Source organism: Ascidiella aspersa, chromosome 2 (assembly GCF_963924565.1).
Source record: "Ascidiella aspersa chromosome 2, kaAscAspe10.2, whole genome shotgun sequence".
NCBI lineage: Eukaryota > Metazoa > Chordata > Ascidiacea > Phlebobranchia > Ascidiidae > Ascidiella > Ascidiella aspersa.
Window position 1 is genome coordinate 15,622,138 of NC_139448.1, and position 10,291 is coordinate 15,632,428.

General features: G+C 39.0%; 2 protein-coding genes across 2 annotated transcripts; both read left to right on the top strand.

Annotated features, from left to right (window-relative positions):
* Nucleotides 1–374: 374 nt before the first annotated feature.
* On the top strand, nucleotides 375–8,517 carry LOC146163941 (uncharacterized). The gene is made up of 14 exons (XM_083380636.1): nucleotides 375–397; nucleotides 460–561; nucleotides 713–896; nucleotides 997–1,203; nucleotides 1,347–1,503; nucleotides 1,889–2,056; nucleotides 2,154–2,288; nucleotides 2,924–3,055; nucleotides 3,260–3,406; nucleotides 5,985–6,207; nucleotides 6,938–7,133; nucleotides 7,631–7,858; nucleotides 8,129–8,318; nucleotides 8,384–8,517. The coding sequence occupies exons 2-14, from the start codon at nucleotides 542–544 to the stop codon at nucleotides 8,515–8,517; spliced, it is 2,121 nt and encodes a 706-aa protein (XP_083236762.1). The 5' UTR covers nucleotides 375–397; nucleotides 460–541.
* Nucleotides 8,518–8,978: 461 nt separating this feature from the next.
* LOC146163942 (uncharacterized) lies at nucleotides 8,979–10,140 on the top strand. The gene is made up of 3 exons (XM_083380638.1): nucleotides 8,979–9,072; nucleotides 9,374–9,491; nucleotides 9,990–10,140. The coding sequence occupies exons 1-3, from the start codon at nucleotides 8,979–8,981 to the stop codon at nucleotides 10,138–10,140; spliced, it is 363 nt and encodes a 120-aa protein (XP_083236764.1).
* The last annotated feature ends 151 nt before the right edge of the window (nucleotides 10,141–10,291 follow it).

Here is a 10,291-nt window from a genome sequence, read left to right on the forward strand (position 1 = left end):
TCACAAACGTTTACAATACAATTACGCAGCCTGCCGTAGACTTAGAAGTCTGAAGTCTGGATTAAACTGTCGAACGACAATTCCTAGAAATTGCCGCAGTGTGCTTAAAATAAAAAATAAAATTTCACATGAAGTTGGGAGTGACGTGCTTGGCCTCACGTTTCTGAAAAAAATTTCGATAAAAACAATGACATTTACAAAAAGTTATCTGTTTACTTCAGGTCAGAAAACTAAAAAAAAGAAATAAATTGCGTCACCTAATTTATATCGACTAGTTCAGTTCACTGATGAAAGCATATAACCTATCAAAGATTTGCAGCCTGATTGTTGTGCTCGCCAACCAGAAGCGATGGGCTTTGGGAAACGAAGTAAATCAAGTTCTCTGCTGATTCAGACGGTAATCAAATAACAACCTAAAACTAGAATTTGACGCCTCATTGATTGGTTTGCTTCAAGCAGGCCAACATACATTCCAAGTCATGACCTGCAGTCACACATTTGTTAGATCGTTTCAGTTACATGCTTCTCTCTTGACGTTCAGATGGGTTTATTTTTGTTTTTGTAAGTATCTTTGTTACTTTGAAGTTAAGTGAAAAATTGATTTAGGTCAGGATAACATGCAGTGTAAAATTGCCGTATTATCTTTGTTCGACATAGATACATACTCATAATGGAAACGAATATCTGGAATAAATTTCATATTTTCTCCCAGTTTTATTTTCTGGATTTTCGCCGACCTTACATCAGCGCAACACACTTGTACGGTTGTCGGAAAAGTGGACATTGCTATCGTTGTTCAACTCAACGCGCCAGTTCAAGAAAATGCGACCGACAATGTGAAGTCTTACATACGAGAGAACTTGAAGGACTTCCTTATCGACTACGACCACACTAGAGTAAGAAATAAACCTTATTTTTTCTGTCCGTACAAATTCTTGGGAGCCTAACCCCATGAAAGTTTGTTAACCTACATAAATTTGCGTAAATAATTCGCAGGTAGGATTAGTCCAGTTTACGCCAGAGGCAAAGATCGAGTGGTCATTCCAAGACAATGTGAACAGAGCGGAGTTCGAAGATGCGTTGGAAAACTTGGAGCTGAAGGAAACCGGAACTGGGACCGTTATGGAAGCTTTAATTTTTGCTGTTTTTCACTTCTGGTCGGCCGCGTTTGGTGCACGAACGGATGACCCATCTGTTGAAAAGGTGCATTTACCGTAAAAAAATTGTAACAGTTTTAATTTAGAAGCGATCTAATAGCGAAACCAGTGCAGGCATATATTGCTGCATACTGCTGCACTGACGAGCAGCCTGTAGTTCCTAACACGACTTTGTTTTCCTCACGTTAGATTTTGATTGCAATCACGAATTCGCCATCCATACCGAAAGATCAGTTGATAAGCTTGGCTTCGGATTTCCACTCATCGGGCACTAAAATCCACATAATTTGCGTCAATGTTTGTCAAGAACGGGTGAATCTCCCAATAGTGGTTCGACGTGGAGTTGGTGAGACCTCGCAACTCTCGTTTATTACAAATGTATAATGTTAGTATGAGCTTGAGGGAAATAAGGACTTTAATAGCGGTCTTGAATTTTTTCAGTATACTAAACTCTATTATTTTTGTAATTTTTATGAAATTATATTTTAAATATGGTTTCAAGAAATTGCACTTTAATTAAAGTGTGAAGATTTCCTTTACTTTATAATGAACAGACACAATTTGCTGTAAATCAAAAAGCAATAATACCAACATTACCGTCTACTTTATATTGCGATATTGCTATATACTAAAATCTAAATGATGTAGATTTGTAGACCTTAAGAGAAAAAGAGACATAAACTTTGTTGCACGTGTAGTGTAAGCTTATGCGTTTTTGTGCCGTGTTTTAGTGAACAACTTGGTCGATACGTCGTTGGCACAAGAGTTGAAGCAAGAGTTAAAGTGCAATCCCTGTTATCCCGACCCTTGTAATGGAAGAGGTACATGCAGGCCATTGGAGGGCGACAAATCACACGAGTGCACCTGTACGTCAAACTTCATCGGCGAGTTCTGCGAAGGTAGAATCAAGTTTATGCCTACCGAATTGTTACCTTATGTTCTGTTAAGCGTTATTTAGTTACACATGTATGCTTCATCAAAATCTAAACCTGATAGATCAGGCCTCGGATTCATTCTGCGACGCTAACCCAATGAAGTGCGAGAATGGAGGGATGTGTGTGGATGGCCCCCTCGGTTCATACCGATGCGCTTGTACAAACAACTGTCACGGATTTCACTGCAAGCAGTGCGGTAAATCTTCTTCGGTTATGTGCACCAAATATTGTATTTGAGTATTCTATTTCATTACTTTTCAAACGTCTATTTAACAAAACGTCTTACCGAAACGATGATTTGTTTCTTAAACGTAACGCATAATGTAAAGACGACGTCACAAAGTTACCTCGTAAAATGAGCGAAAAGAACCCGGAGGTTCTCGTTCTCCTGAGATAGTAAGCTAATTAAATTTTATTATAAATGTATCCCAGCAGCTAAGGTTGCGACAAATTAATTTGTAACAAAAAAAATAAATTCTAATTAGGAGACTTAAAAATACATTTATTTATGTTAATGGCGTTCTGGCAAAAGCGTTACCGTTCCAGCTTAATTTCGCTCCTGAAGTGACTGAAGTTGTACATATGGTTTATGGTTGCCCTATTGTTTTTGAAAGGATCAGCACCTAGGCCTAAAGAGTTTCAGACACGTTGAAATTGTTCAATGTTTTTTTTACTTACCTAAATTTTAACTTGTTTTAACTTTTTTATCAACTATGTTTTTAATATTACATCAATAAAAAGTCATTTTACTCTCTGGTGATGTTTTCCATTAAGTCATTCCACAACAAAATTTATTGATAACCCTGTTTTTAGACGAACTTCCCCGGAGAGACGATGATGGAAGTCAGGCTTGCCTTTCAAATCCGTGTTTAAATGGCTGCAACTGCATTCCTTCTTGTCGCAATGCTGATGGCTATATTTGTCAAAGCTCGAACGGGTTTTTCGGAAAAAATTGTTCCATACGTGAGTTGTGTAGCACTTCGATATTGAAGACTGTTTATTTTGTTGGAAGTTTTAGGCGTTATTAAAAACGATATTGATAATTTTTTATTATCAGGTGTCCTAGTTTTTTTGATGTATGCATCGTCTGGGTAATGGGCAATGTTTAAAACTGCAACAAGGCTGCTATTTCAAATATAAATTTATTGTATTAACTGTCATTTTAAGCTATACCAGAGGTGTCCTGTGAGAGCGACGTCATCACTATCGCGGTCCCAGCCGAGTTTGTTGAAGAAATTAATTCTGGCTTCGACGATTCCTATATTTATGTAGCACCGGAATATGACACAGACGTGAAAGAAAGTGCTTGTACAGGTTTACAAAATGCTGTTTAACTGTTCTGTCATAATCCGTAATTTTTTGTTTTTTTTGACTCACCACCGCCTAAATTTGTTTATTTTAGAAAATAAAAATAAAATCTTAATTCGAATGAATAAATAGCGGTGAGCTTTCCAAGTAACAGTGAAATAACCGCGATTATGTAGTGTAGTTTTCAAGTTGAATATAGCTCAACCTTTGAAATTGTTGCGCAACTCTCAACACTGTATTAATATGTTATTGTCTAGAACAGGGGTCCGCAAATACTTTTTGGCGCGACCCAAAATTGCTAGTACCGAGGTCTCGCGACCCAAATACTTCGAATTTTTTTAATAAAATAGCTTTGCTAAAAGAACACAGTAATTTATTGTGTTTCTATTCATAAAGACAAATCTATATGTTATGCGTTTTTAAAGAGAAAGGGTTCTGTAACACAACTGAAAAGAAGCCTTGAGATTTACTATTTACAAATATGATTTAGCAACCGATATGGGTTGCAGGCTTGCAGCCCCACCAATTCCCCACCATAACCCCTTCAATACGCGTCCGCTATTGCGCTTTCTTAGTGCAATAATTACTGGCGTGTGTAATGATTTTTTGGCGCGAATCACTAAAAAAATGCCCGATGTCTCATCGCAATCGTTTTGGGAAACTCAACATAAGGCTCGCATCTAGGAATTTTTCAGAGGGCAATATAAATTTTAAGACAGAGGTCGACAACCTTTACCAAGTCGCGAACCAGACCAAACTCAGCAAGTTCTCGGCGGGCGGTATTAAATTTCCGCTAACAATTTTTTTATAAAAACGTGTGGCCTCTAAGCACTTTAATATAATAAGTCTTAATCAGGGACAAACCCAAATGTTTGACGCAGTGAAACAAGAAGGCAACGGGCTTAGCGCGAAAAAAAAATGTTTAACTTGGCAAACCTTTAATTTTACAAGGAGACGTGACGAATTTTCCACACACGAAATAAAATACGAACATATTTCTTATGCTCGTTTTGTTAATGTTTATCATTAAATAATATATCAGGGAATTAATATGCAAAAAAATGATTTTAGAGGGTTGTCATGCGCACGTCACCTTTGGTCTGAGAAGACTACATCAAAACGCCAATGTAATTCAAAGTCAAATTTGATACGCGCAGGGAAAAAATTTGTGCAATTTCGTATAGTTAAAACAGTTAAAAATATTGAGCATGCTGGACTTGTGTACAGTTTGTAAAGGAGTTTGTGGGCAGGATGATTTTCACTGGAGGGCCGGATCCGGCCTGCGGGCCGAAGGTTGCCGACCCCTGTTTTAAGACACGATGTAACGAAGAGAACAACGAGCTTACGACGTTTTGGTTACAGAAACGGGATAAAAAATGAAAGTTTTTTTTCAAACATATACCAAGAAGTAAACCCAGATTTGGTGTGGTAATGGCCAAAATAGTGTTGGATTGCAAGCGCTCTTTGCCATAACCTGGATCGAACGAACGCTTACGACTTTTTACGGGGCTTAGTGTATATATTTCGCGTGACAATTTTAGTCGCTCTCAAAGTAAGACGGCTATCTTGTATACAATTCAGTGTACTAATGGAAACAATTAGAAAACTTAAAATATAGGCCTCTATTAATAAGCCTTTCGCGACCCAAACTGAATGGTCCCGCGACCCAAATTGGGGTCGCGACCCCGTATTTGCGGACCCCTGGTCTAGAACAGGGGTCGACAACCTATACGGCCATCGGACCGGATCCTGCCCGCCGATGTAATTCATGCCGCCCGCCGCCACCGCCTCTTGGCCAAAATTAGACAAAGAGTCCATTTCACATACTTTGACTATTTTAACTACTTCAGTGCAAAAACTTTCCGCGCTTCACGCAAATCATCATTCTACGCCCGGTTTATTTACGTTTTGATGCTGTGTTTTCACCTAGATCAGCGCTTCTTTACCGTAAAATATTGAACAATATTTTTTGAACGTTTATTTTTTATCTTCGGCAATGTAATAAAAACTTGCAAGAAATTTAAAAGAAATGCCGGTATATACCCCTCAAAAAATCGTACTCGCTTCGCTCGCCAGATGTGCCTGGACTTAAAAGGTATTAACTTTGAATGTTATCGCGTTCCCTAAAAGTATTTTATTACACTTTTCATTGGTAGTATGGTTGATGACGTGTGAACTCGAAAAAAAAAACGCTTTTTTCCGCGCTTTGTGCCAACACTCTACTGCCTCAAACGTAATTAAACACGTTTTTAAGTGCAAAAACGATCCGAGGTCCGCCCGATTCACAGTTAAGTCGTAGTTAATAATTTGTGGGGCCAGCAGAGATCTTTCTGAGTTTGGTTTTGGCCCGCGACCCCTGGTCTAGAAAGACATAATACGAAACGGACACTAAACGAGCAGACAATAAATACGACAAAATGCCTAAATAGTTTACAATCGAGAGTGTATACTGTTTTAGCGGCATTAAGTAATGCTTCCCAGTTCAAATTTCCGTGCCAGCGCCCAAGCGTTTGTCACGGTGACAGACTTGCACTAGCACTTACAACAGTGTATTGTTTGTCTATTTAATACCATTTACTACTAGCCGTTCTGCGCAATGGCCTCTTCAAGGCCAGCATACCCCTGCCTTTCACTTCTTGCGAGATGGCGATGGAAGGCCAGGAAAAGGAGGGTAAGCTCGTCATGTCCAACAAGGTCTGGCTGGGACGCCGGATGCAGTCGGCCGCCCTCAGCATGCCTGTGCCGGTTATGCAATTCGAATGCATGTACGATCGAGACTATCGGGTTGTTTCTTCCTTGAAGTCTGTGTAAGTCTTATTTTAATATACTTATTTGTTTTTTTACAAAAACTGATTGTTTCTTCGTTGTAGTATTGTATAATGGTCTTGAAGATATGAATTTGGTGGTTTTCGCAAAGTTGGTGTAAATTAGCATTTGGTTTCAAAATAGCCGTGAACATACGTTAATCGCAAATGTAACTAAATCCTAAACCAGGGGTGTCCAACTCAAACATGCCGGCGTGCCAATTTTTATCCTATAACTTCTTCCCGTGCCAAAGTTTAGTAATAATTCTTTCTAATAATAAAAACGTTTTTGAACAAAAAATAAAAACGTGTAGTTAGCAGTGCGCATTACTGCATCTAAATGTCCGTCGATGAGCTGACTTTTGCTTTTTGTTTCTTCACACCAAACTTTATAGTTATATGATATGAATGCTAGCCTCCACTACAATATAACGTTATAGTATTAGAAGTAATTGTTGGTTGTCGTTATTGCCGCGATTGTTTTATATTGTGATTAAATAATGGCAATTTACTGTATAAAAAATTAGGTGTTTTTCTTACAATTGGCTGAATGGCAAATTAAGTAATTTAGGGGGGCTTGCGTGCCATTTTTTATTTGGTCGCGTGCCACATTTGGCACGCGTGCCGCTTGTTGGACACCCCTGTCCTAAACGATATGCTTTAAAATCCACAACAATAAAACGTTGAAACGTTTACACATTATGCTATGCTATGTTTTGTTTTTACATCTCAGTGTCGACGAGAGAAAGCTTACAGTTCGAAGTTCCGGCAAGTACAATGCGAGCGCAGAGATGTGCAAGGTCAACGACCAATGCGCTCACGCGTGTCCGCGCCACCTCACGGTGAAAAATGAAGCGACCTACACGATCGGACAAATGATGCACATCAAGATGAAGATTGGTCGCGGGCGCAGAGCTGCAGTTGACTATGTGCGTTGCACTTTAAAAATAATTATAACAAACGTTAGCATTCTTTGTGGTTGGTAAATTTTAAAAATGTATGTAAATGGCGGTAGATCTGTCGATATTGATATAGACCCACCATGATTGTCGACTCATTTGCTGTGGCATAGCGGTTTGTTGCGCGGAAGCTTAGAAATACATTAACCTAAACAAATAACTGTCTGATACTAACTCTTAGAATTTAACCATCGGTCTAGCGTAAGCTAGATATAAAACGGCGGAAAATCTCCCTTTACGTAATGTATGTCAACCTAATAGTAAATAAATGCGTTCACACACAACAAGACGAATGCTCTTGATACCCTGGTGAATACGTTTAATTTTGTCTATAGGACTTTGCCTCGGTTAGTAATAATTATCTGAATCATATTTCTTAAGTTTAGTTTTAATATACCTTCATAAACATGCCTAAACAACGTTCATTCGGGAGTCGAGCTTGACTTCACAGTGTTATCTTTTTTAAGAATTCCACCGTAGTATTGGTTGAGGCCCATTTGACATGTGGCGGTAGTTCCGATCCTGCCGTGTCGCTTGTGCAGCGTGGGTGTCGAACCCTCGTCCTACCGACCACCATCAGCATGGACAAGGCTTCGGACTCTGTTTGCTTGTCGTTCCAAACGCCACGACTCGTCCGCTGCGACCTGTTCTACGTAAAAGTCGCCCTCAGAGTGGCCGGCAACCGTCACTTGCAAGTAAATGCGTTTTTAATGCACGTTACTTAACCACCGAAAGATTAACATGAGTACATTCAAAACACTAATACTCATAAATATGGGTGCATTAAAAACAACCATGTTCTGTAACAACCATTTTGTTTCTGCGCTAACCACAGTGCTATCATTTATTTTTAACGTACAAAATGCATGTGTTTTTAATGGAGTCTGGAACTCAAACACAAAGTCTTGAAAAGACCTCGACTGCTTTAGTTTTACGCAACCTAGTAATTTCCTCCATTTCCAAAGTCTTGCAGAGACGGACATGGTCTACAAATCATCCCAACTGGCAGGCGGCGAAGAGAGGTCTACGAAGATGACCCTGACTCTGTTGAACTGGAGCATCTCAATATCGGTCCGGTTCTGGTCAGGCGGGCTAAACTGGCGGGAGAGAGGTCTGTGAGAATCTTGCCAGAAACGACGACTTCTAAAATTAAAGGTGCAAGCTAATAATATTTTGACCTTCAACCAGTTTAATTCAATGTGTCAAAATTGTTTCTGTAGGTTGGCAGCCGTTCGTGGTAATTGCCGTTGCAGTGTCGGCCGCCATAATTTTACTTTCGCTCGTCAGTTGTATGGTCGCCAGCTACAGGATAAAATCAAGCTCACACAAAACCGGTGCCGTTTCGCAAACCTGACGAGCTTCATTTATGTTTTCATATCCTGCATATCTTCATTTCAAGTCTTCTGTTGTTTTGCAGATGTCCATTTTTTTTCGTTACTGCTTCTATTTTCTCTATTTTTTCTTTCCTTTGTAATACATATCAACAAAACATTTATTTCGCGTTCTTTGGTGTGATACATAAGTCCAACCAACAGTATTTTGCATATTTAGAAAAACAAGTAAAAAAATTATTCCAATGCTTATGACATGTATTAAAAGTAAGATTCCCTCTTCCACGGGAATGATAAGGTTCATAGTGGGACTTCCATGGTACTAGGGTAGCTAACTTAGTCTAAGTGTTCGACATTTGCATACGTGTGCGATTGTTGGTGGACCATAAAGCTGTTATCACATAGATGTAAATTAGCCATGGTAGTCTATCCTGAACAGCTCTGATTAAGTTTCGTAACCAGTTGAAAGTGAGTCGGCAAAGATATGACTACTGTTGGTAGAGTGTTAGCAGTTGTTTGTGTGCTGTTCTTGGTTGCTTCGACTCTGGCTCGTCCAAGTTTCAGGCAGCTGGTACAAAGTGAGTTTCGAAAAACTACGTTTTTATACATGACAGTACCTGTTAGTGATGCATCGATATCGCAACGGAAACGGCATATATAGCAAAAGGTCATCATAATCAAGAAGTTCCGTGAAATAAAACATACATTCGCATACGTGTACAACAACTGTGATTTAGACCTTGTAAAGTTGTTCTTCGGGCAACGGTATCAGCACTCATTTCCCAGTAGCCTAGGGAACTTTCAAGAGAATGAACTAACCGAACCAGTCGATCAATTTTCTTGAAATTGGGTGATAAATAAAACTATTTACATTTAAAGGCAATTGCTCTTGGTCGCGAGCTAGAGATGGATTCAAGTGGCAAGAGAGCGAAACGGAAGGCTGCAAGATGTGCAAGTGTGTCGAATCAAGGCGATCTCTCTGGCAAATTTGTACAACGTAAGTTATTCCGAAATGTTAACATGTTACCTAAGCTTATGTGAACAAATAAGTTGGCTAACTTTTTAGAAATGAGGACTAGGGTATGGACAAATCGCCTAATTTTAACAAAATTCCCTATATTTTTGGAGTCACCGACAGGGACAACAAAACGAAAAAGTAGTAAACTTGTCACTTAAAAAATCATTAGCAGCTCATAAATGTTTTAAATAAACTTTTGTTTATTTATTGACCTGCCCGAGTCCTCTATCGATGTAGTTGGTAAAAGTTTGTGGTGATATTTAAGGTAAATATAAAACTGTTTGCTAATGAGAAAGTAAACTTGCATAAAAAAGGTGCTAGCTAAAAATTAAATAATTACCATATTCTGAATTGTGCCATAATGACCGCCAAGTGCATAGAATAATATAAACATTACGCCTAACAGGACAAACTACCTTCAGCATTTTTACGCGTACACTTGAATAATTCTAAATTGACACCTGTGTGTGATTGCAGAAACCCAAGACCAACAGGATGGACGGACAACTGTCACATGAAGCGTGTCGGCTGCAAGTACGAGGTAGTACATCGATTATTGCCAAACAAAAGATGCAAGGTGCTCGCGTACACCACCTACCGGTACAAGATGTGGGTAGAAGACAGATGACGATGCTGAACGAAAATATTGAAAGGCTATGAACAGTTTTCTGCTGCTTCGATATCTGATGCATAATTTGAAACGTGACATCTTGGGCCTATAATTGTTCGTAGGATTTTTGACGTTAAAGATAATAATTCGTACTTTTTGTTGCAAATTG